Source organism: Rhea americana, unplaced genomic scaffold, assembly GCF_003343005.1.
Source record: "Rhea americana isolate MKP2758 unplaced genomic scaffold, rheAme1 scaffold_50, whole genome shotgun sequence".
Taxonomy (NCBI): domain Eukaryota; kingdom Metazoa; phylum Chordata; class Aves; order Rheiformes; family Rheidae; genus Rhea; species Rhea americana.
Genome location: NW_028186646.1, coordinates 4,433,632 through 4,461,461, shown reverse-complemented (window position 1 = coordinate 4,461,461; position 27,830 = coordinate 4,433,632). Strand labels below are relative to the sequence as shown.

At 41.3% G+C, this 27,830-nt stretch overlaps 1 protein-coding gene across 1 annotated transcript in view; it reads right to left on the bottom strand.

The window, feature by feature from the left end:
* The window catches only part of PTPRN2 (protein tyrosine phosphatase receptor type N2), a 592,277-nt gene that overhangs the window by 73,539 nt on the left and 490,908 nt on the right, over positions 1–27,830 (bottom strand). Inside the window, exons 13-14 of the mRNA XM_085317725.1 lie at positions 27,541–27,753; positions 7,490–7,684 (exon numbers count right to left, since the gene is read on the bottom strand). Of these exons, the coding sequence (XP_085173851.1) occupies positions 7,490–7,684; positions 27,541–27,753 (408 nt within the window). The remainder of the gene's footprint in view (positions 1–7,489; positions 7,685–27,540; positions 27,754–27,830) is intronic.

The window sequence follows — 27,830 nt, the reverse complement described above, 5'->3', positions numbered from 1 at the left end:
AGCAGCCAGAAACCAGAGGCAACTCTTAATTCTCCTCAGCTATGAGTAGGCTTTTTGGCCAGGTGGACAATCTGAATAAGCACCAGTACACGTGGTCAGAAGAAGAGGATGAGAGAGATAGGACAACATGGAGGGAGAGATTACAATTAGAAAAAAAGATAGTGCTCTAGTCTGCAACGAAAGAAGAGTTAAATTAAGGCAAGAAGTTCATAGCAAAAATATGCATCCTATGAAGACATACTAAGGGGAATGGAGTATTTGATGGTTGTAGCCTTTCAATTTATCTGTTTTTTGACTCAAAAGAAACTAGTCCTCCTTTACAGAAGAGCAAACACTACGTCATCCATAAGTGTACTCTAAAGCTTTACAAATTATTTTAATATTTATCTCCTTATTTAAAAATGTTGCAATAGCTGCATTGTGGTGTAAATGCAAAATTTGAGCTCTATCACAGCAGCATGTTACCAAATACTATGGAAATTGAGATAACTTACTCACACAACACTGTCAAAATGAGGCCTTATCCAGAAAGAGTTTCATGAAACAAAGTATAAAATTTTCAATGTTGTCCTAAATAGGAGCATAAACAGACTTTGCTGAATCAGTGCAGGGACTAGGGTCTTTCCATCTCCTAGCATATCACCTACAGCACTTTCAAGAATTTCTGTTGGTTTAGCCCACATCTAGAGAAGGAGCTCTTCAAAATATCACTGGAATCTTTCTGGGTATGTTAAACTGCAATTTGTATAATTAGTGCAGTAATACAGTGCCAGGATTATGTACCTTTTTAAGTATCATGAAGTAAATTGCAGTTTTATCCTGAACTGCTGCATGTTTTCAGAAGTTCTGAACTTGTAGCCACATTTATTGCTTCTTATTTTTAATCTCAGAGATGCACTATGTCTTGCAGCCTGTATGATCCATTTCTTTATCCCACAGCAAGTCAAAATTCAACTCTGAATCAGCCCTATGAGCCTCTCAGCTACCAGTGCTACTAGCTCAAAAATATGCTGGAACACGCACTATCATCTCAGGCCTCCTGCCCAAGAAGTCCCTCTGAACCATCTCCTTTCTAGTGTCCTTCTTCTTCTAAAGAGCTATTTCCACCTGTTAGATCCCAAATATGATTAACAAGCCACATCTGCTACCACGAGTTATTGACAGCTTACTACCTGATGTTAGTATGTGTAATACAACAAATATATACAAGAGCACTTCATTACATAGGATACAATTTATGAGTCAAAAGAAAAGGCCATGAGCCTCCTGGACAAGTGTTCATCTCTGGCTTCTGCCACTAATTAGGCTTTCAGAAGCAGCTGAGGACTCAGTGAAAACCCTTGTTTTCAAAATGAAGTATCAAAAAATAGATCTTTTCCATTAAATGACCTCATATCATATCCTTTGCTCCTTGCTGCAAATGGTACTGACCTTGCCTTGCCTTTACTTGGACCATCACTAGGAATGGAGAAAAGCTGGGAGAAACAGACACAAAGTTTCAGATAGCCACCAAATTTTAAACTAGTTTTTATTTCAGCTATGCTAAGGAGCCTTTCTGTTTACCTCGCACACAAGCTAGGTGTGTGTCAAAAACTTCTGTTAATGTAGCACTTAAAATTCATGTTCTAGAATATGAATGGAAATGTTTTCTGAAAAATTCTAGTAAAAGCCATTTCTCACTATAGAACAGAAAAATATCAGGCGGCCAAAGTGTTCAATCAAAGCAGCTTGAATATAATTGAAATAAGCACCTCACAATCAAGTAGCAGACCAAGAGGTAGCCACAGAAAGTTGGCAGTTTATTTCTAATCACAAATACATTTGGGGAAAACAACCAACAGGAAAGAATTCAGGAAAAAAAAAATACAATGCTGAAATTAATTTCATACCATATTCAAGAGGAATGCTTTTCTTGGTTTAACACTGGCTCTACAATTGTTATTTCTTAAGGCCCATTCAATAAGATTAATGGAGAAAAATTAGGCAACTGAACACGCAACAGAAAAACTGGAAGAACCAAAGGGTAACTACCTGTGCATGAACATTTTTTCTGAGCTTTATTGAAGAAATCTGTAGCACATACATCCATTTATTAGAGCTACAGCTAGCAGCTAGTACAGCTAATAGAGCAGTTTTTTTGTGTTCAAAGAGACTTTTTGCACTTGCCAGCTATTTTTCATCCCTAAATCTCAAGTCTTGGCTTTAAACAAATAGAGGCAAACATTTCAGCTTAATTTAAACATTTGTGGAGAAAAAAAATAAAATGAAGGGATAAATACCAGCAGTATCAAATCTTTCAGGATTCAACCAACTCTGCTGGTCCCTAAAAACATGACAACTCAGATAGGAAGAGAAGGGGAAAATTTTTTCCACCCACAGTATTTATGTCTTTTCTGGATATTAGCTATCTTGTCTGCTGCATTAAATCACTGTTCTAATGTGGTGGGCGCAACAGCCTTTACCCATTCGACATTCTCTAGTCTCAACAGTCTTGATAAAACAGCCTTTAGGGCCAAACCCTTCTTCTGACTCGCGTTTTGTGGGACTGTTAAAACTAGTTACACTGGCATAGCTGAAAGATAAATTGGGATTTGGATCCACTTAGCACACGTGTAAAGAGTTTATGCTTTTAACTAAACTTTGCCACTGACTTTTCTCCCTTCACATGTGAAGGAGGATTTTTTTTTCAGTTGCAAGCTTTTTTAAACAGAGTATTTATAGTCTCTGAATTCATACAGGACTAAGAAGAAAATTGTAGTGGTAGAAGGAAAGAAAAGAAAGAACAGAAAAAACCCAAATGATCAAACACATGAAAATTTTAACAAAAATCTCCCTATGCAGAAAGTCCTTTTGGTTTTGCAGGCATGTTGCCAAGGACAAGTGGATCAAGCAGGCTTACACTTTATACATTGTGAAGTCTGAGATTTCAGTCTCTAGTTCATTTGCTCCCACTGGTTTGCACAGCACAGTTACAAAACTTCCCACTGAAAGGTATTGTATGCACAGATTATCACAGACTATTATTATTATTTCCAATATATACACTAGTTTCATACTTTCAAGGAGAGGACTACTCAGACTCCCAGCTTAACTACAGAAAAAGATCTTCCTGAAATTCATGCTCTTTCTGAAATTCTAACTTTTATATAATGCTTAAAATTTTGCATATCTGTCTCTGCAAGTAAAAAAACCCTTAACACAGAAAATCAATTATACTTCTGCAAATCCCATCTCATGTATGGTATTCAGATAATGACCTCAAATGTTATTGTCAAAAGCATACACTCCTTTCTTGCAGTACAGTTCTTCATTTGAAAATTCATAAAAGATTACAATTATCTTAATCCAACAAGTATGGCAATATATCAAGCAGTTGTTAGCAATCTAACTCACAAGCTGACTTGAGTGTGAGCACCAAAAAAATAGCTTTCTTCATCTAAGTTGCTCCCATTGTCAATGGGATGGTGCAGGCACAAGGAAGCCTCCTAAGAGAAAATCCTATGTCTGCCTAATTATCAGGAGACCTTCATAGCTTCATTTCTTCACTGACTAGAAAGGGAATTATGGACATACTTCAGAAGTGCCACTTAATAAAGTGCCTAAAACACAGATAGATGTAAATTAGGAGCCACAGTCAAGTACACTAACTCTCTCCTAGACACCTTCAAAACTCCCCAATTCTCTTGGTGAACTATAATGGGAAATGAGGCACTCTATCAGGACTTCTTCTGGCACTTAAAATATAGGTGTACTCATGTAAATAAAGTGGATGGAAATCTATCCCTGAATTCCTGCTCTTTCCCTTGCTGTAGTCTTCTGAAACAACAACCATTTTATTGAAAAATTAATGCTAACTGAAATTAGGGCAGTTCTTTGCTGTTGTTGTTCATACTGCAATCAGCCATTCAGCGACGTAAATATGACTGCCTAAAACATGCTCCTCTAATTACACTTCCCAAAGTGCTTGGTTAGAAAGGCAGAATCATAAAGTACCATATGGGCCATCCTCCTGCTCTAAATGTGAGGAAAAACAACATGAAAAATGAAAAAACCCTGTATTTTGCTATTGTTGTCCTTCTGCGTCACCTGAGTCCGCCCCCCTTTTTATTGCTTATAAACTACCTCATGCTACCGTCTGCAGTGCAGGGACAGCTTTGCTGAATAGCAAAGTGGCAATATGCAGGAGTTTTCTCTTTGAAAGGCTGATTTTTGAAAAAGAATTGCTTTCAGTGCTTTCTACATGACCACATCCAAGTCTAAGATTGCCTCAGAGCCACATGGTTTTGGGTAATTCCAGTTTTCTCTAAATCTCCAATAAAGTAAATGACGGGACTACCCAGAAACAGCAGCACTCCCAAGCTAACAGTACCTGTGGCTACCCCTGAACTCCAATAAACCCAAAGCTGAGGTGATTTGGACACCATTGCTCAAGTTCCACCAGCTGGCATTTTCCAGCAAATTAAATAGTTTTACAGAAATGGTTCTCGCCAACACTACCCCTGAGAAAGAACTGGGACTAAACAGAGTCATTTAGCAGTTACAAATATATTCCTTCTAAGTTATTTTCATTAAAGATTTACTCTGTTTGTAAGTCAAAATAAACTATTTCCCACTGCCACCTTTTACAGCCATCCATTGTTTATTTTCTCTGGGGAGTTCCCGGCATCTAGGAACAGCAAGGACTGAGGAGCCCCAGCTCAGCTAACTTCTACCTTGTTGCACGCTGTGGAACGGAAAAACACGTTGCAGAGCAGTAAGGGCATTTATCCCACAAAGCAGATGGTATTTGCCACTCTTACTAAGGCCCCTGGCTAACATTTCTTGTCACTTTTTTAGGCACTGAGACACCTTTCACAGAAAATATATATAAAAGAATTCACAAGGTAAGAGGATTGCAGTAGCAGGAGAATGGAGGAACTGCAGAACTTTGTGTAGTCCACCTGATCGAAGTGGCACCAAAGCTGTGAAGCCTGCTCCTCTCCGTTTGTCGCTGCAGGCTAAGTGGAAGATACGCTTACTTCTTGCGAGTCTTTTCTATTGCTGAAGTCAAACAAACCACAGCGTCTCAAGGGAGAGAAAACTTCAGGCAAATAAGGTATTATGGGTCTGTGCATTTATTTTTGAGCGAAACATAAATTAGGTCAGCTCTTCGGATTCAGGCTGCCTGTCAGTGTGACCCACGGTGACATAAAATACAAGCAATTCTGATTAAGTCCAGTCACCTGCTTCAGAGCTATAACAGCACGATGGTGATCTTCCCATGTAAACTTAACCTAGTTTTGCCATAAGGAGATCTTTAATATACGGTTTAATGACTTCCCTTAAGTAAACCACCCCACTGCCTGGTGACCCTCCTGTTAGGCTTGGCCTGATACTTAAGCTAAATGCATTCTTCTGATTCTAACCTGTGTTTTCTTCCTAATTGTATCATTCATGTTCATTAAGAACATTTTTTCTCCATCCCATATTTCAAAGAACGTACACAGACTTCCATGAACCACTGATTTCTGTTTGTTCAGGTTAGACTAAACAAATCAACTATTTTTACTCTCCCTCTGTAGATTGTACTCTCCAGCCATTACAGCAGCTCTTTCACCCTTCTTTGAACCCTCACCATCTAAGATATAACATATGCTGTTAGATAGCTAACATATGTATGAGTTCATTCCAGGTTAAACAGGATTGACTGAGTTACAAACACTGAAAACCTAACAGTGCTCCTGAGCAATCTGATTGTTTTTTAAAGCCTAGCTTGCAAATACGTGACTTTTTCATATGACTTTCTTAGAATTTTGAAGAAATCCCCAGATCCAGAATTAGTGAAGTGTTTCCCATATGAAACTTTCTCTCCTTTAAATTTGGTTTTATGAGTTTCTCAGATTTTTCTTAATAATTGAAAACAGTTTTGCTTAATTTAAAATAGTTGAAATTGTTCAAAAATCTTAAATACGTATTTCCATTGATGTAGGAAATTTTGTTCTTCTTTTCATACAAAGATATTGTCTTAGAGCCTTATCATATGAATTTGTAGTTATTTTGAGGTTGGGCATCTAGAATCCTTCTTACATTTGTTTCTCAAGTATTTTAGTTAAATGTGGGAGGAAATCAGGTCAGGAAGTTTTAGTTCTGCTTAGGCAAAAGTGGGACAGTAAAAACTGTAATAAATATTATTTTCTGTCATGGCAGCATGTCTTCAAAGGTGCGTGTGTGTATCATCTTTTAAAATAGTATTTAACTAACTCTTTTTTGTGAAGGAAGGAAACGGGAAGAAATATTTACTCAGGAAGATACACTGGGATGAAGCATCTGGTTTCTAAAGCCGTCCTGCTTTTGCTCAGTTTTACAGCCGACCTGACCAAGGCTCTAGGAGGTCAGGAACCTGACTGAGGTCAAATTAGCTCTTTAGATTTCGCCTGCCTTCATGTCAGTCTCCATTATGATAGGTGACTTATAAGAACTTGAAAAATATCTGAGAAGATAGTACCTCCAAATATAAATCCAGAAAAAAAGAGAAGGAAAGAGAAAAATTATGATCCAGAAGGATGACATGGTGGAGAGAAACCTCCTTATCAGAAATCCCACTAGCGAGTCTTCTCAGAGGTAAAAAAACCAGAGAGCTTTCCAAAAGCACGGCAACACTACCAACTGGAATGAGTATTTACTAAAGTAGTAGTAAAGTAAAGAAGTAGTAAAGATCAGCCATCCTAATAAATACAAGTCAAATATAGGAAGGAAAAAAGCAACAGGTAACTCATCATCTTCCCATCGCCTACTTTTCCTTAGCCAATTTCAATGCACTCTACAGAGGAAACAAATATCATCACCTCCATTAAAGAAAGCGGAAAATAAGGCACAAAAATGGGGGATTACACCACAGCTGCCCCAGCAGGACCCTAACAGTGAGGGGGGGGGAGGCAGAAACAAGCTGCAACCAGTCCCAACCATTGGACTTGCTTCTTTTTGCACAGCTAAAAACATCATAAATATACACAGATATTCACACATCCAACTTCTACACCGATACTGATCTCAAGTCATGTTTGGAAGTAACTCAAGTTTTCTGACACAGGCTCCATTAACAGGATGCATTTGTATCATTTCGTACATAAAAAGAGATTCAACTTGGAAAAAAAACAACTAAAAACAAAACTCAGGCTAGGTTCAAGGTTCAGATCCCTCCCTTTCCAACTGCAATGAAAAAGAAATTGTTAGGTATTACATGGCTTATTTTTTTAAAAGCAAGCACACAAACAATTCCTATGCCCAAGACAGTTCCCCAGAGAGAAAAACACAGAGCATAATGAAAAGGAAATGGAGATAAAATTCCCTTTAATTTTAATTATATAAAGCTGAGATTACTAACAAAGCTCAGGAATATTTTTACATGTGAAAAGACGTCTCCCCTTTAAAAGTTAACTGCTTTTAAAAGCTGAACAGGTACTATGAATTCAGACGACATTTCACATGCCATGGATTAAAAATGCCTTACCAGGATCATGTGACCGGTGGAGATGTCCATGTTGGACTGGACCGGTTCTTCACACCAGGATGACGTGCTGCTCCGAGCCGAGGGGCTGGGAATCGGCCCATCACTAAATTGTGAAGAAACACTATTTATTCGAGAAGCATGCAGGGGCTCTGGGCGATCAGATGTTTTTACTGCCATACGCTGACGGCATAGCTCCTGAAAAGAGAAAGAAACACCCCAGGGTTAATAGTAATTACAGAATAGAGTCTACTAAAGACATACGATTTGCAATATATTTCCAGGGCTGGAAGTGCTTTCCCCGTCACAGCTGTGATCTTTGGGAGGCTGTCTGCTCTGCTCTGTACATTTACTAAAATGCTCAGTGATTTTGAAAGTTTAAGTATGACTATATGCACATCTCTTCTTAAGTGAAATAAAATAACATTTTGGAGCTTCATTTCTAAAGCATTGTTTTTTTCTCCCCTAGTATCACTCTGTTTTCTACGAACCCTTTTCTGAACTGTGCAACCCGCTGAAGTTAATGGGGTTGCGCGGGAGTAATCGAGAGCGCTGCTTGGCCCTCAACATGCAAACTCAGCAAGCTCAAGGCGACGGAACTGATGTGCTCTCCAACATAAATTCTAGTTGATAGATGCATCATTTCTCTTCATTAAAATAGCAAAACCACAACACTTCCTCCCTGATGTGGGGCAGGGAGGATGAAGAATGACATTAACAAAGAATAAAACCCCCAATCTGTCACTTGTATTGTTCAAGCGGCTTTGGCAAGGAAGGGAAATTCAAGTCATCGCACACACTAATGCAAGCCATGTTACAACTCCAAAATAGATTGCACCGTGAATACGTATTTTCAGTCACACTCATGCATGGAAGTCACATAAAAATAAAGAATTCTGTTTATGTAACAGAAGATTCTTCTAGGAATAACAACCCTCTAGGTTAAAATATACCTGAGTCTAAGGGGTAAACAGACCAGCAGGTTACAAGGGCATTGTTATAATGCTTTTAGAATCGCTTATGTGCAGTAAAATCTCAGCCTATATAATAAAATTATCATTTTTTAATGTATGTCTTTTTTCCATGAAACATATCTGCATGCCTGTGTTGCACAGCAAGGCTGGTTAGTCTGCAGTGTTTGGACACACTGTGTCCGCGGTGTGGTTACACAGTTGTCTCAGATTACTCATTTTACACGGACGAGTACTAAGAGCACAGTCTCTTGCCTCAGGCAAAATAATACAGCTTGAAGAATTCATACAGTGGAAGAGCTGTGGCCTGTTTTCTTATTCACTGATAATACATCAGCAATCCAAGTGCCATCCATAGGATGATTTGAAAAAAAATCTGGCTATCATGTACAATAAAATCTTATTTTCAGAGAGGAGTCAGAAACCTAACTTCAAGAATAGTTTTTTTTTAACGTGTAGAGGGATCCTAATTGTCAGGGCAAAGGAGAACGCTGGAGCCACTGTGCTGAGCCACCCCTTGCCACCAAGAAGCGCTGGCTACAGACCCTGGCAAGCATCTTCCATTTGCCCGCTTGCTACCAAAGCTTCAGGTGTACTTGGCATCCAAGAGAATTATGTAGAATTTTACTATTTTATGGAGTGAAATATATGAGGATACAAATATTCCTGAGTAAATTAAGACACGCTGAAACAAAACTCATACCATACGTAAAGAAGATATATTTTGTGGGCTCCTACAAAAATAAAAGTCAACAAGTTTGGGAAGGGCAAATTACTCTTTGTATACATCATCTCTTGTTGGAATAGCTGCAGACTGTCCCAAATGAATCTGCTACCCCAATCTACCCACTCTGTGTATTTGTTAATCAGTTCCGTACTGTACATGAAAATTTTCCGTATTTACAAGGAGCATTTTTTTCCACACTTCCACTAGCACGCTTTGTTATTCGTTACCTTAGTTACCTCATACCGTTCTTAACAGGCTATGTATTACGAAAAAAAATCTAAAATACTTTGAGCCACATATATTAGATAGGTCAGTTAAACGACCAATATTTCTTTGCAGAAAAATGTTAGTGTAAACTTCCTGAAACACAGCTCGCCATGAACAGGAGCGTTTGCTCCCAAAGCCCATCTCGGTCTCCAAGTCAACCCGTCCCCGCCGGCAGGAGCCGCCCGCTTCACCGGCCGGCGCCGCGGAAAGCACCAGAGACCTCCACTAACTAAAAGCGATCAGGAGCGAGCCCACGCCACAGCATCGATACAGCATTTTCATGCAAATAATAACGAGACACGAAATCACCGGGAAGCCGACCGGGTCTGGATTCGATCAACCTCCGACTGCAAAAGTTGCTTGGAGAACGAATGATTTGATGTGCTCTTAACAGATTTTATTTTAAAACTGAACTTAACATGGTCACTGCCTCAAGAAGGAAGGTCAGGTTGAGAAACACAGCACACACAAATAAGCTAAAAAAAAAGTAGTGTGATCCCAAATATTAACGTATTTCCCCCCTGACGTCTGTAGAACCCAAACAGTTATTCCAGAACTGCTGCAATCGCCACGTTTCTTAAAGCAAAGCCGTCACTCGGTGCAGTAAGAGAAAATGTTGAAGGTAACCAGGAAGGTCAAATGACATCAAAGCCACCACTGGCCCCAGCGACTGCTGCTGCAGGCCCCCGCAACGGCCTTCCCCGAGGGCCAGCAGAAGTCGTTTCGCCTTTGGGTGCCGGCGGCTCATTACAGCCACTCCTGGCTCACGTTTGCGCTCGTGCTGCTCCAATAATCCCTAAAATACGTCCCATAAGGCGCCCCTGCAGGGCGACCCTGTGGTCGCCACCGTTCCTGAAAAAGTCGGCGTGTGAGGAGTTCGGGGGAGGCGAAGGGCTCCCGCCAGGACACACGGACTGAAGGGGTCGGCCAGAGCACGCAAATGTCCGAGCGTCAAGGTGGGACATGACTTGGGGTGCCTCCAGCAGTGGGACTTGCCTTGGGGTTCACCCCGGAGAAGGTGACCTGGTCCTCTCCACCCCTGGGTGACGCTGCCACCACCAGCTGCCGCAGCCAGCTCCAGACGGCGCCGGGGGAGGCTCCTGACCCGTCGCTCCCAGGGAAACACCACCCTGGGCGCCTGCGCCGGCAGCCTCGCGTCAACGGCACGAGTAAGAGCCCCGCGAAGGGGATCCCCATCGCCTCCGCGTCTCCGCGCGCGCGGGCTGCTCTTCCCCGCCCTCCAGAATCGCTCCTGACCCGCACGTGGGAACCCACCGCCTGCCAAGCAATGCCGCCAGCAGCCGGATTTCTGCACCTTCTCAGCACACACCCCATTAAAAATATTTCCTAAGAATGAATTCAATTTATGACTGCACTTCTATATTTAGCAGGGCGGCCAAGGCTGTTTCTACCACGCTGCGACGCAGTAACGTCTAGCCTTTGTGTACAGTTTGAGTGCCATTCTTCATTTAAAAACATCATTTACGCCTAAAAAAGAAATCATAATGCATACAGTGAAATATGAAGAAATGATCATCCTGACCCTTCAGGCTATGATCTAATGGATGGGTTGCACATAAACATTTATTTAAAAGGTAATTTGAAGTTTATGACATTATTTCCCATCACATGGGAATTGCTATCATACTGAGGCACTTACTCTGTTTTTTATTTCCCAACATTTATTATCAAACTTATGCGGTAGTCACATGTAGTATATAATGGAAAAGTAATATCGCTGTGTGACAAAAACTGTCATAACCAAGATAAATATTCTGTAAATAATGTCCAGTTAAATGAGTTCAAAGTACAGCACAATGATCTTCTGTAGAGAGCTTTTTATTTGAGACATAATTGATAACCTTAAACAAACCATAAACAATATTCTCAGAAAAACCCTGGACCTCTTCCAGGGAGGTTTAAAAGCAGTTCTAATACTTGGTTCTCCTGAGAACGATATGGAGAAGCACAAAGCAACAGCTTTCGGTACAGCAAAGGGATTTGTAAATAACATTGCCCACTTGCAACTGAACCACCTTACACGTAGTACACGCAGTTCATCCAAATTTCAAGAAGGGCTTTAGGACTTGTTGTGCCTAGTGGACCACAGGCCCTCTCCCAGCCCAGGAACAGAGCATCAGGCTTCCGGTGTGGTTTTTTCAGATGGGGTCTCTGAACTTCAAGAGATGAGTGGGAAACTCCGCGTACAGCACCTTCAGAAGCTCTAATGAAGGTTCTCACCACGTGACCAGGAAAACCTGCCTTAGGGGAGTCTCTCCTTAATTAGAAAACGGAACGGACGTGCTCTGGGTGCAGTGCGCATACCCCTTTGGACCTCTGCATTCACCTCGGAAACGAGGAAGCATCAGTGCTACATAAGCGCAACCCAGTAGACTCAAATTTGAAGAAATTTTTATCTTCCCATAAGACCAGCTAATACAGTAGGTACCCAGAAAATCCATTAGGACCATGTGGCTTCCTTAAACGTTTGTTTTTAGAGAGAAACCTATACATATATATACCATGATAAAGAGTAAGGTTATAAGAAAGCATGACACCAAAACAAACTGGAAGCAAGGCTCCAACGGTAAATATCAAATCTCATTCCTTGTTTTGTTCAGTTTCCCCAATAGTAGAGCCTTGGGCTCTGCCAGCAAGGGCACCACAAACAAGCTCATGAAACGAATTCCTGAGCCTGAGGGGTATTTGCTTTACCCACCTCTCACGTTCCTTCGTTTCCCTTGAAGGTGAGCTCTTGCCCACTGCCATCCCTCCCCAAAGTGCAGATACTGCTATTTATTACCCATTAATACCTATCCAACGTGACCATACTATGCAGAAGTGTCCAGGTAGTCCTAGCCCAGCTGCAGAATGTGGCACATGAATCCTCCTCATCTACCTGCTATCAGGCTTATTATAGATAAAATTGCTTAATCTAAAGTAAAGATAAGTAGCTTTGAATATAAAACACTGTTGTTCTTCCCCAGTCCCATCTACCTCAAGTCCACTCAATAGGAATCTAGGATCTGAGGGAACTTCCAACTTTCCAGTTTATTCAAAACAAATATAATTTCAATCCTATATATTCAGGAGTATTTTTTTTTTAAATCTGAGCACCAAATTTACATAATCCTAAAAATAAAGTCCAGGAAACAGGCCTGATATTTCCACTTAAAAAAAAAATCTTCTGTTTAACAAATGTGAACTGAAATCTGAAATCACTGAAATGTGAAACTGGCCTAGTCCAGAAACATGTGTGGCACAATTACACGGCAGAATTGAAAAAAATGTAAGAGAAAATAAACACTTACATGGTATATTTATTAAGAAAGAGCAGAAACATTAGACAAAGAAAAATACTGTTTATTAAAACTGGTAAATGAGTGTATACCAAACCCTTTCAATCTGACCTGGCTAATATTCTACCGGAAAACAAATCTACTTAAGCTGGCATGGTCACAAAAACATAATTTTGTTTCACATGTAAAAAAAATACTAAGTTTTATATAAATTCTAAATTAGAAATGCTGAATATTAATTCTAAAAGATTATAGGCTGCTATACATAACAAAATATTCCAAGAAAACTAAGAGCAGATATAACCTTTTAAATACTAGTTGTGGAAAAAAAAACAGATATAACCTTTTAAATACTAGGTATGGAAGAAAAGGTCTTTAAATGCTTTTTTTCTTGGTTGTAATACATCTAGTTGAGTATTATCCTCTGTTTAAATGAAGGAGTTGCAATTCACTGGATGAGTTGAAGTCTGCTCTTACAACATGGATTTAATCTTTTTTTTTATGTGTAACAAAAATCACAATGCTGTGAGATTTAAAAAGATGAAAAAATAAGGTAAGTTCTTTTTTTTTTCCCCACAAATGAATCCAGGACTACAAACATCATTATTCCCTAACTAAATTTGCTTAGTGTTACTACAGGGTGAAGTGAAAGTCATTTAGCAGCCTTTGGTATGCTTTTGCATACTTAATATGCTTGCAGGTGTCAGAAATTTAACTTATTTATTGTGTTTGTAGCTTTTGTGATAATTACAGTTTTATCACTATTTATTTTTGAGTTATTGAAACAGTATCATTTTAAGATACCTTTTGTCCAAGAGAAAAAGAACTGTTTGCATGTTTGGAATATTTATAAACCTATTTTCCATCATTGCTGGAAAAAGGTAAAAGATATTGGAAAATGCTTATACGCCATATTTCAAGAGAACAATCTCTGCCAGAGCGTCAAAAAAAAAATCAAAATGTAATGTATTTATTTACTTGTCAGTATAGATTTGGTCCCGACAGTTCAGTTTATTGACTGGACCCTCCTATTGCACCACTATGTATGCAGCTGACGAGTGCTCAGCATAGGGGTTTTGCTTTGTTTTGTTTTCAAATGACTTAAATAGCAGGGCTGTGACTGTTTCTCTTTGACAGCATTGCAGGCAAACACAGGTTTGAGAACCATCTTCCTAACAAACCCTGATTTTGATCATGGTCTATGAAATGAAAATTTTCAATTATTTTGGCATTCCCAGTGTTTCCTGGTGGTGACTCATGCAATTATGATTCCCTTTTCTTCCTGTACACAAAGAAAGTAGAGGTTAGGCAGGAGGGGAAAAGCAAAGCAAAATGGTTATCTTTAAATGGAAAATGATTTCTTCTGTTTGTATTTATCTGTTTCATTCCCTCTCTTTCATTTCAAACATTTGCACAGTCTGATCTTTCGCCCCCCCTCAAAAAAAAAAAAAAAAAAAAAAAAAAAAAAAAAANAAAAAAAAAAAAAGAAAGAAAGAAAGGGACCCTATTCCATAACGGTCTTGTATACATCAATACAAGTCCCATACATAGGAATATTTCTGATTTTCTCTGAATCAAAGCCATTGGGTATGCAATGCAGTTGAAGGAAATACTTTAATTCTTTCACTGACCTCTCATCAAAGAGGAGAGGCCTCTAAATAGCTCAGGTATGTGAAGGATGGAGAGACCTTTCTCATGGCTCAGATGCAGCCACAGAAGATGTGACAACATAGGCCTAAAGATACGGCATTTCCCTGAAATAAAGGTGCTGTTCTCTCCACTATCCACACCAGCAAAGCACAGGCTTCTTCGGAGACAATACGGCTTCCAGAGGATGAGTGGAATTCGAAGATCATGGGTGGGTTATTGTACTGTTTTCTTTTTCCAATACAAAAATGAAGGCTATCTAAGCAGGACTGAGAGAAGACAGTTTGTATCTTTGATTTCTAAAAGAGTTTCTAGAGCAGTTCTATGAAATAAATGACTGATTTAGTAAGACTCCAGCATAAAGGGCTGTACAGATAGAAAATACACTAATGCTTCTTTAAAAGATTTAAACTGATACTTTCCATGCATAATAATATCACAGCCAAACTGTGGTGGTTTCTTTCAAATTTTCTTTCAAGATCCGGAACCCTTCAAAGAAACCAGGGACTACCTCCTTCTATCAGGAAACACTTGCAGCCCATAAACCTGTAGAAAGCATCCTGAGATCTCCTCGTATAAAAGCTCTCAGGATTTTATGTGGGTGTCCCTGGGAGTGCCTGAGCATCACTAGTCTTGCAGATCAGACAACTGTAATTCTGGAGACGGCAGGTTATGAGACTTATCTACTGGCCACAAACAATTTAAATATTTTTTGGTGGTTTGATCCAAAGGTGATTTCTAAATTGCAATTCCCATATTACAGGTATGGTTGCACGTAGCATATTACAAATATATGGTGAGTATGAAGCCTGGAGAGGAAAGATATCTTAAGGAGTAACTAGAACATAGGAAAATCAGAGTTCAGCCTCAGCCCTGCTAAGAAACTTTGTACGTTGTGTCTAGTTGCAAGTATTCAGGCATAAAGTGCTACGGTCCCAAATCTGCAGCACTCTGCAAAACCAGCCCTAACTCTCTACAACTGTAATCTTCATCTGCAAAACAAACCTCCCCTTCTCCATATTTTTTTCCATCTTAACTAACTTAAATACATGCTTATGAGGGCACAGCTGTGTCTTAATATGAATTTGCACAGTAAATTCATTGCTAGCACAGTGAGAGCCATGCAGCACAGTATGGGTTACAAATAAACAGTAGTAATGATAGAATTAACCTGAAAGGCCGTGCAGAACCATGTGCAAATTTATCATGTATTTTGACTTTGTCTAATACACCCAAAGCTCGACCAGCTTCCAGCAGATGCCGGTGCTCTAAAAGATAACTGCCACAAATGTTTCCTTTTCCACTCTCAGCGTTTATAGTTGCCTGGGGCCCAAAGCAGGCAAAAAATGCAGTCCCAAGCCAGCTGTAGTTTCTCAGGAAAGATATACATAAAGGCTGTAGAGTCCACTATTTTATTGCCCTGCAGGACTGAAAATGGGAGATCATTTCTGCAAGAAATAAGAATTCCAAGTTCCCCGGCGGGACTCAGCATGCACTTCTAGCTCTGAAAAAAACAAATATATAGCACAACTTTATGTCTAAAATGTTATTTTATTCCACTCCAAGGATTATTATTGCTTCTTCTGAAGTCTGCGTAACTGCATTCATGGTAACTGAGGCTCTAGAACCAGGTAGAAAATTTGAAAAAGAAGTCCTAAAACCTTCTGAAAAACTCAAATAATTTTTTTCATAGAAGGAGGCTATACACATAAGACACGTAATGCTGGGATAAGGAAATATATATATTGAGGATGGCCATGGATGGATGACAAGATTGTTTCTTATAACGTTACCTGTCATGACAGTTGCAAATGCCTACAGCCTACTCTCTTGATTTGAAAACCAAAGTCATTTTTCTCCTCCCTTCCCCACTGAAAACAAAAATGCAATAACTCTTCTAACTCTGATACCAAGAACAAATGCAAATTTTGAAAGCAAAGTAACAGTGTAAAAAAAATAAAAAGTATCTAAAGTAGAAAGCTGCCTGTATGTTCAAGCATGCTATCATATGCCAAAAATTTCCTAACATAATTAAACTCCACTAGACTCTGAAAAACAGTATGAGTTCCACCATATGCAGAAGAATAGGTATTTTTCTCTTACTGACCACAAAAGCCTTCAAGAGAAGATTTAGTAATATTGGTCAGTATTTCTACGCATTCACTTTATGCATTGCAGGAGGCACTGGGAAAAGCAGCGAGAGGGACTTTGCACTCAGTCGCAGCATCGCGAGATGCAGGAAAACATTACATTTTGGAAAAAAAAAAGGCAACAAGGACCCACGTTTCCCCTGCTCTGCCCCGCCGGATCGACACGGCGCTCTGGCACTGCTGGCCGGGGGGGCTGCAGCCCTCGCCGGACCCCCGGGCGCGTGCACCACAAACACCCCCAGGAGCCGCCCGCGGGGACCTCCTGCTCTGCCTGCGAAGACGAGAACTTGCACTGCCGCTACCGAAGCTCCTGGATTTTCAGCTGCCAACTCGCGCGCCCGCGCAGGGGCTGACACCCCGCCTCACACCGCCGCCCCGGGCGCTCCACGGTCGTCTGCAAGAAGCACTAAAGCAACAGCACAAGAGAGTACGTACAAGCAGGCACACTCCTAACCGGGTTTCGTCTTTAATTTGGACTACTTTAAGTCCTGAGGAATGAATATGCATCTTTTGAAACTTCTTCATCATTAGCTATTTTATTGCCTGGATTATTTTTTCCCCAGTACTTCTTTGATTCTTGCTAAGTCCTTGTGTCTCAGTTACATTCTGCAGAAACAGTGTTTCATGCTGCAGTTACATGATAGCTTTTCCTTTACTAGTCTTTAATTTTATGAAGTTAGTATCACTGAATGTCTTTGCTACGATGCTAGGTAAAAGCAACAGTACAAGTTTTACTTCTTTAGTATAATGCTTATTATTTTATATACTTTTTACAACTCTACATCCCCATTTCCCCCCCCCCTTTTTTTTTTTACCTTTTTAGGAGATATAATCTCATTTTTTTCAATCTCTTCATATGAGTTTTCCACATCCTTGATCATGCCACCCCCTTCTGCCCTCCCTCCTTTCTGTGGTATTCCTTTGGAGACAGCATGACCAGCACTGCGCGCAAGGAAGCCTGAATCATCGATTGGTATTTAATTAACTTCTGAGGCCCTCAAACAAACCATCAAGATTATCAGTCAGCAATGCCTGGGGAGCCACTGGCTTGGCTCAGACCTTCAGAAACAAGAATTTACATGCTTACATTCCCCTTTACTGTATATATTCCCCAGAATATAGTGGGAGACTCTGTATGGCATAACCTCACTATATAGCATGAATTTACATATGTAAATTGTTCTTGTTCCCAAAACTGTATCCAGTTCCATCACATTTTCCTTCTCTCATATGTGGATAGCTAAGGTAGCCACTGTCCTCTTTCAGTGTGATGAACTGCAGTGAAACCTCTTTCAGCAAATCACACCTTTTCACTCCAAACGAGGCATTCTCCTTTCACAGGAAGCAAGGAGGAACTCTAATAGTGAAGTCTGAAAAAGGTAAAATGCAAGTTTATTCTCCCCATCCTGTCAGGCTACATGAAGAAACAGCATACTCATTTTTTCCTTTTCATCTTTCCCAAGTCCTTCTATTCGTGGTTAGTGGAAAAGATCAGTATTTCTATGACATGTGACTATTCTGCCTAATACATTTTTGAAGCTTAGCGGGATGTTCAGACGAGCAATGTTAGCAAATAGGTAGGGTTGGTAGTTCAGCTATAACACAGCCCACTTCAAATCATAGACCTCTGCTGTTATCAGAAAGCGTGACCAATGAAGAGTCCTTCTTCCAGCCTGCATGAAATACATAAATCTCCAAATTAAATAACATTTGATGAAGGGAAAAGGAGTGATTTTTACCAGCCAAGGTAAACATGTAAACACAACACTGAAAGGAAGTTTTATTATGATAATGATAAGCTGTCCATAATTTGTAGAATAAGGTAAGTCACTTAAGAGATTTAGAAGCTGCCAGAACATAGCTCAGTAAAGCAAAATCAGTATTATGGAGAAGGAAAAAGTGGAAATCATCATGAAGTCTGCAACTATGTTAGCTAGACAGGAACACAGAAAAGAGAAAACTGCACAGAGCAGGAATAGGATTTTTCAATCTGAAATATTAAAAATTTAACAAACTCTTTCCCTATCAAAATCTCTGCTGGTTCAGAATTCAGTCATCCTAGACAAACTTCAGTAAAACACCACTCATTTGTCTTCAGCAAAAACTGCAGAAACTGGTCAGCAAAGCTCAAAGAAAATATAATTTGCCCCTTTGGTTAAACCATGTACACTATAGTTGACTTCTTCCAATTCAAAAGCTGTTCTCTCCGCTCCTCCCAAATCAATTTTGGTTCTTTGAAAGATTTCACTCCTAAGAGTATTCTCTTACAGTCTCCTTCTTCAGCCTTGGCTTGTTTGATAAGTAATGAAAACTGGATCTACCTGCTGAAAGCTGCGACCTGTAACCAATGGAGCACGAGCAACTGCATGAACGCCCGAGCTGATCTACATTACAGTGAAATACACTGGTGTCACTGTTAAGGACCTCTAATAGTGCAGCAAAAAATCACACTACAAAGAAATCAATGAGTTTTCTCTGTCCTTCACTGTATCTTGCTGGTATACTTTAAACCTACCAACGTTTTTTAGAGTTCTTTCAATGGCTAGAAAGCATGTAGATCTCTGTTGTGCACTTAAATAAACGTAAAGGAAAGTACCTGGGACAGGAGGTCCTCTACCCTGCAGCTGTACCTTTGTGCTTGTTCAAAGGACTAAGGGAGGCCTCCTGCGCGGTACAAAAGGGCCTAGAGCTCTCCACCCTGGCCATTCATGGTGCCAGTGCACTTCTGTGCCACACATGCTGCTGAAGCTCTTCCACAGCCTCTCCTGCATCTTTGGGAAGATCTGAGAGGCATGTTGGCCAGCAGGACCCTATGAGTGCTCCAGTCCCCTCTTCCCAAACTTCATCTGTTACAGTTTCTATCACAAAGAAAACAGTGAAAACATCATAGTGCCCCCAAAATATTTGCCTTTGCAGCATCTGCTTTTCTCCAAGGCCACAATGTGGCCACAAATAGAGGGTTCAAGATGTACTTATGCTCATGCATCCCACAAAGAACCATGGCCACGTGTGTTTCCTGGGAAAAAGCATCAGATGGCTGCAGCAGCTTCAGACTCTTCACTAAGGCTAGATGCAAACACACAGAGAGGACAAAAGATCCTTGGAGCTGAGAATTCACATGCCTTTCAGCAGGACTGTGGCCAGCACACTACCAAACGCCTCGTTTTCCTTGCCTATACAGGGCTCTGTGCTGATTGAAGGCCAGCACTTGAGGTCCTACCCTAGGCATGGTACCTGAAAGGAAGGGAAAAGGAAGCACTGCTGGGCTCCCTGCTCATGTACTCTCTCACTGGCCCCCAGCGTGAGACTGAATGAACAGACACCCCTAGAAAAAGGTAATAGTAAGAATGCTTTTTTTGTACATTAGGGACTTCAGGAAACAAATTCCAACCTAGTCCTGCTCCCAGGCAACATGGTCCTGCAAGAACCAGCAAGTATCAACTGCAACAGTCCTTTATGTACACCAGATTAACTTCTAATCTCTTCCAGGGAACATGACCTCAGTACAAGTAAATAAAGCCTTCTCAGTCAAAAACTAGAAAAAAACTAAAAAAAAAAAGTATTTTTTCTTCTAGTATGGTATTCTGAAGGAATTATATGAAGGGCTCAGAAAGTCACATCACAGTAGTAGCTGCTGAATGTTCACAGAATATACAATAGAAGAGCGTGTCAGATCTGAAACACGATAAAATAGCTGCTCCAAAGAAAAAATAAAATCCTGAAATACAAAAAGGACAGAAGTGTGTAGGAAAGACAGGCCTGATTATCCTTGATATTACACAAAAAAACCCCACCACTGAAGTCACTATAGTTATTCCAGAAAGAAATCAGGATGCTTGAGACGATGTACAGCCTGGGACTGCAGATCAAATACTCTCCAGGCCATTAGGCAAGGCGGGGGTTATCTTTGGCTTCTTCATAATGTACGGGCACTGGCACATAATCAATTTACCGGAGGGAGACGATTCATTGTATTTATCCAGAGAGAGCCCCCACTTAACTGGCAAAGAGCTCGGGCTGGAGAGGTGCAGCGTGGAAGCGGCTCTGAAGGCAGCAGCCTGGACTGTGGCAGTCAAGCACGGTAGGGAAAGCACCCGTAATTCTTACTGCTAAAATAGGGTGCCTGTGGTCAAACCATCTACTAAGAAAAAATGCCTGGCAAATAAATAAATGCATCTTTCTTGGCCTGCACTAAGTGCTAGACTGCACTTAGAAACTCTTTGGGAAGCAGTTGGGTGGCTTGGGCCAAAACAGTGCCAAAACAGTGCCAGGGACAGTCTAACACTTCAACTGTTTAATTTATAAGGCCAGATGCAGTCTTTAAGCCCAGAGAACCTCCAGCACATTTTCTAAGAAAGGCATGTTTGGGTAAGGACTCTGGATTTCCCAATAATTAAAAATGAGTCACTACATTTGCTCTCCTACTATTTTTTTCATAGCAGTTTCACATGTCTGAAACACATGAGAAATTACACTGCAAGATGCTTTTGTCCTGTTTTGTCCTTTTCGTCCACTTGTGTCCTTGTTCCACAAAACACCAAGCCCAAACGTTACATCCTTTAGCTAGGGAAAAATAAAGTCATGTCACGCAGGGAGTCGAAGGGGTCAGCATCGCCTTTTTGCACTACCACTTTGCACTAGTTCAATGCAGATAAGCAGCCAACTACTTGAAAAAGATGTATAATTTTATTCAAACTTAAATCCATGTTTCATTCAACCTGAAGCCTACACGGCAGCTTCTCATCTGAGCAGTGGCAGCAGTTGCATGTATACATTCATTTTCCTTCCATGCCTGCAAAGAGCCTCTCTCTCCATCTGCCCATGAAAAGGTTATTTCAATAAAAAGCGTTGCTGCGCTGCCAACACTGCCAGTAGAGCCTAGGAAACTTTACTGTGGTCAGGGCAAGGTATCTCTCTTAATATTTAGGAATTTACAAAAGGTATTAAAAAAAAGAAAAAGAAAAAGGAAAGCTCTTGGAGGACAGCTCCTGGGCGCAAGCAGGACGAACGCCTTTCCCCCTGCCAACGCTGCTGCGCAGGCTTTGCGACGCTGCCAGAGCCGTCCACGCGGGAGCATTTGGCAGAGCAGCGGAGGCGGCGGGAGGAGAGGACGGCTCTTCACAGGCCGGGAAGACAAGCTCAAATACGTATTTGCTGAAGTGCCCTCTAAATCTGTGTAATCGAGCTTTAGCACTTAAGATGGGCATTTCTCATTAAACAACATTTTGCAGATGATTTTAAATGCTAGGGGTAAAACAGGTATGCTTGACAGATTTTGGCAGATGTATAAATTCATACAGTATCTTTAAATGACATTTTGAATGGTATCATTTAACTCTGTTTTATGGCTATCATAGGAAGCAAGGGTAAGGAATTGTATAGTTGACTGTACCACAGGAACTGTGGATCCTTCTGAACCCTAATCAGATCAAAGCACATTAAAAGTTAAATCCACATTTTGCACACCTCTTGTTTTGCCTCATTCTGCTTTGCCATCTACTATCTGAATTCAATGAAATGTTTGAACATAAGGCAAACTCCCTTCTTAGTGGCTTTAAACACTTCCTAATTCATTTTCCTCCTCTATTATTCTCATACATACATACATATTATTCTATGTTGAATACACATTTTGTAGACAATACTTTATATAATGATACTGCATACAATGTATTTGTGGGTTCCTAGGAATTTCTGTTAAAGCAAAATTCTAATTAAAAATATAGAAAACTGTTTACATAATGCACAGTAAGTAGACTTAAATGGCCTTGAACAACTTTTCTAATGCATATACCTCCTGGTGTACTTTTTATTACAAACAATTACAGTGTGTCCTGTAGCTTTACTCAGTCATGAGAGATTATTATTTTTTTTCTTTATTTAATGAAGACACAGAAAAAGCAAAGATTAAAAATGTGTAATGCCCTTTGTTCTCCCAGAAGGAAACAGAAACAAGCTTTTCACAGAATCCGGCCTCAAGGCTAAATTTTCATCCACCCCAAATCCTCACACAACGTATTCCTTACTGAAAATGTTTACTAACTGTTTATATGTTGAATACATCTCATTCCTCGTGATATCCTTTTTTGCTTAAGTGTAATGAGGGGCTGTGAAAATGAAACAAGTTTATGGAGGTGTGAGGTAATACTTCAGGCTACTAATTTCCCCAGCTTGTCAGCTTACTGTGGTTGCATCCTACTGTCAGCTTGAATGCTACCAAGAACCTGGTGAATAACAGCAAAATTCTATTTTTTTTCCCCACTTCACTTAAAAATGGAATCTTGTGAACTAAGAAGTTGGTATACAATATTTTTACAATGTTAAAATTTAATAATGTAACATGTTTGCTTATGAAAGTCATAAAGTCTAAAACATGAAGTCATATTAGATAGAACAAATTACCTATATTTAAATATTCAAAAGGGATAGATGGTTAAGCAGGGAACATGTTTCCAGTGGATTCTTTCAGCTGAAGCCTTTTAAAATATTTGAAGTAAAATCTTTATTGCAGTTTTGTAAATACTATTTTCTTAAAAATCTCTCTTCAGTGAAAAATAACAGCAGGATCAGATCTTTAGAACCCACTGAGGATTTTTCATTGGCTTTGAATACAAAGGGATCACGTAATTAAGAAGACTAAGCCTGACAAAGAAATATATAATTTGTATGTATTCGAATACATATAATAATACGTAACTCAGTACACAGTTTACACTTATATGCCTGCTGGATCAAGTTATTTGAACAAGTTTTTACAACAGCTGCTGATGTAACCCCGCTGCCCTGACGGGGCACTGCTCACGTAACCTTGCACAACGTCAGGCAGCTTGAGAAGGGCTTCACTGCAAAGGACTTGGTCTTTGTCTCCTCACTGTCTGAGGGAAGTTCTTTTGGCTGGGCTCAAGGAAAATTAAAAAGAACATTACTCGTTTAAAATATTAAAAGGCAAGCTTTCAGTGTATTTTAACCGTTGCACTTAAATTCCATTATGGCCGATGGTTCTGCAGATCGTTAGCAGCGATGCAGAAGATTTTGTTCATGGCAAAGTTTTGTGACTCAAAATATAAAATATGCTGGTGATTTAACATCTCCTCACAAAACGCAGCATTCCCCACCCAGGGGTCAAAAGCCAGGGTTCAGCTGGACTCACAAATACATCACCCTGAATCCAACAGAGCATCCCTAAATAGTAGCAGTCACTAACACACACTCATTACATTAATAAATTGCTCACTAATGGGAGCAGTGACAAGCAAGATGTGCACTTAGTGGCCCTGTTTGCAGCCTGCCCCCAGCGCCTGAATGCCCGTTTTTCTCTGGGTTGTGTTCAAAAGGCATCAAAGTGCATGAAGAAAATCTGCTCAGTGTTGTGAAATCAATCAAAGAGTGTCTGCCGAAAATTCCTCGAACGCTTCTGCCCTAACCGCGGCGGCTCGCGAGCGGGCTCGCAGAATACTAAACTCGCTCTTCAAAGAGGATCAAAGCAACAGGAGCCACAATTAAACGCGTGAGCCGACGTGTGCGCATGTGCGCGCGCGGAAGGCAGGAAGAGCCTCTTTACACTCATCCGTGCATGCTGACACCGACTTATCTAATCATCACACGTGTGATTTGAAAGGACAGCACAAGTGTTTAAAAGGTACACAAAAATAGTCCGTGCCCAAGTGTAAACTGTGTTTTACGCACATGCAACTTTCATCAGTTCTGAAAAGCTCCTTAAGCACAGCCTAATTAAAGCAGCCTGCAATTTCTGTTTTTTTTTTTTTTTTTTTTTTTTTTTTTTTTTTTTTTTTTTTTTAGTGATTAAAAGACAAGTGAGTTTCAACCGGGCATCGGCCCCCGGCTGTGCCCGCGCGTTGCTTGCTCTCTAAACGCAGCGAGGCCCCCAGACCTCACCGTACCGCTTCAGGGCCGGCTGCCGCCGCCACGTCCCGTCGCGGGCAGCAGGCTCGGAGCCGGGCCGCCGCGGCTCGTATCGGGCCCCGATGCGGCAGCCTAGCAAAGGCGCCCCGGAAACCTCCTTCGCCCGCTGCAACTTCCACACAGCAGCGGCCGTCCTGCCTGCGGCCGGTCCCGTTCGCCCGCGCTCAGCCGAGAAACGCCGGCGCCGGCGCAGAAGCATCGCGGCGGCCTCCTTGGCAGCCCACCCGCTATTTCGCCCACCGTATCAGTTGTCTGCTTCTCCCTTTGCAACCTGGTATTTCTCCACACAAGTAAAAGCCCAAACGCGGCAAAAAACTCTTCAAAGTTCACGGGAAGAGGAAGGAACGGGGGAAAAACCTGAGCGACCTTTGGGGGCTGAACGGTGATTAGAGCAGGAAAGGTTTCTGTCTAGACTTGAGAAGGTGGATCAGTCTTGTTTACGTGAAAACACAGAGGCGCCGACATTGGGGGAGTATGTGAATCACAGCGATAGCTCGGTCTTCTCTCTGAGTCACGCCGGATCACCAGGCCCTTTCGCACCGACCGCTTCCCCCCCCTTCACATTTACAAAATTCAATGGGAATCGTCATTTAAGCTGCAAACAACAGCTTGCTCCTGGAGTATCACTTTTAAAAGCTTAGCGGCAGCAGCTGCTGAAATACTGTGTATTTTTTTAAAAAGCCCTGCAACACCAGTACCTGAGCAGATACTTGGGAAAGAGACTGAACTCGTACCGAAGAGAAAAAGGTTTGCAGAGTTTCCAAAGCTGTCTGCTTTTTTCTTTCCCAGTATTACCACGGGTTACATTATTCCTTGATGAGTATCAGGCAACATCAGGAAAAAAGGTAACTGATGCTTTTTCTGAAACCTAACTGATGTTACCCAAACCACGCATGCTTAAACACACCAGATATCCCCTAGATTTAACGCAACACGGTGCAAGGTGATTTTGCCTATGAGAAAAGGGCTCAATCCTATTTCTCTCAAAATCCATGCAAATAGTTTATTATACACAGAATCTGGCCTAGTGATTCATTTGGATAAAACGCTACTCAGCAGCATCAAAACTGTCTGAGTATTTCGTCTGACTATCCTGAGGCTTCCTACTGCTGCCACTGAAACAAACGGCAAAATTCCCATTTACTTCCACGGGAGGAGAGCCAAGCCCTTAGAAACCTTTGTACTTAAGGAAAAACATATTTCCTCCTACTCCTGACAACAGTTTTCCTGAAAAACCAACAGATGCGCTCAAGAAGTCAGGTGGGTAAAACTGGGCCCAAAGCTCAGAAACAACGAATATTACCATAGCCTCACTACTGTAAAACCAAACAGCATCCTGCAAACACTGATCTTCTTTAAAAACAGAAAATGCCACTCTTAGGCCTTGCTAGGGAAGTTTCAAAATATATATAAATCTGGGAGAAGAAATGAAGCACACATTTCATTTAGTCTCTGGATTACAGATTCTTATTAAACAAACCAGAGCTCATTATAAAATCAATATCAACTTAACCACTATGCTCCCAAGGGAAATGGCAAAAAAGGTCACTCCAAGAAATTCAAACAATTTTCCTGCTGGAAGGGCACGATTTTAATTACAGATACTATTAATTAGAGTTGTCACTAGGAAGATTGTCCTGTTAATTATCACAAATTCAGTTTCAAGTGCAATTTTGGAATGTGGATGATTTCTTTTTTTAAAATTAAGAATTCTTGTACTCATATTTTTAAAAAGGAAAAGATTACCTATCTCTTCTGTTGTTAAAATAAGTCAGCAGCAAGTTCCCTAATAAAAACAAGCAAACATATTTATAGTCACCCAACAAAATTAATCTAAGAAATTGCTGTTCAGTTCACCCTTTTCCTGGAGACACTGTATTCTTCCATAGGAAGCACTCCTGCTCTCTTTATTGCCTTAGCAGTCATTAAAGTAAAGTTTTAAAGTAAATTTAAAGATTTTTTTTACAGTAACTATTTATGAAAAGTAAAAGCATTCTCTGAAGATACTAACTGTCACAGAAACATTCGCATTTATCATTCTTCAGTGAAAAACTCTCTGGAGCAACACTGGAGAGAGGGACCAAGTATATTACGTATTTAGTTTTTAAAAGGTACAAAAAGAACCAGACTTTGTGAGGAAATGCGTGTTTGTTCCTGTAAGAGTCCTCTGAGCCAATTTTAATCCATCTCAGCTCCAGAAAGACCCTAGCGCCTGATCCTGAGTAGCACAAGCTAAAATAAAACTTGCTGAGGAAATGCCACTAACGGGACCGTACGGGTGCCATAGCAGGTCCATACAGGTGCCATGGCAGGACCACATGGGCGCCATGGCAGGTCCGTACCGGTGCCATGGCAGGACAGGACACCACACCAACAACGTTTACAGGCTCCTGAATCCCTCTTCCCAGCCGCACTCCCAACGCTGTGGGCCGGCCGGCTGGAGGGGCCGTGCGGTACCTGACCGTGGCACACGCATGCACTACCGCACCGATCCTGTACCGAGAAACAACTACCATTACGGAAAACAAACTTCAGGAAGTTGCAGCTCCTCAACCCAACACTTTCGAAACCGAAACAGAAAGCCGGGGGTTTCTGGGGCATTTTGGAAAATCCGGGCGCCGCGCTGCCGCGCTCCTGGGAACACATCTGCCACCATTGTTCTGCCGGCAGAGTCCTGCTCTGCCTCCCCATTTATCAGCATTACATTTCATTTTATCTGAATAATGGCAGAAGGTGGCAACAGCGCGGGTCAAAGGCTCTTTTCATATCAGACCTTGAAGAAGTCGATTACTCAAACAGAGAGACATCTTCAGATAACCGTGCAATCCGTTCCTCATAAATGTTAAAGATTTTTGGTTATTAATAGTGGCAGGGGTGACGGATCATGGATATTAATGTTATTTTTCAGTGAATTTCAATGGCGAGTTTTTTCTTTTTCCTTTTTTTTTTTATGCTTCTAATCAGGCGCAAATTCACGGCAGCTCCCCGCGCAGCCAAGACGGCGGGCCGCCAGCGGGGGGCTCTTACCTGCGGGGCGGTGCGCGGGCGCGGAGGCGGCGTCGCTCCTTACCTGGTAGGCGGCGGTGGCGTCGGAGCCGGCGTCGGCGCCCAGGGCCGAGAGCTTCGCGGCGAGGCCGCGGTGCGCGCGGTGCCGCAGGCAGTAGGCGGCCGCGGCCGCCGCCAGGACGCCGCCGATGCAGGCGAGGGAGAGGAGGGTGAGGAGGAGGAATTTGGCCGACTCTGCCTCTTCCCCGCGCCGCGGCAGCGGCGGGACGGTGCTTTTCTGCAGGGGAGGAGAGAGAGGCAGCGCCTGGTGAGCTGCGCGGTCCCGGCGCTGCGCGGTCCCGGCGCTGCGCGGAG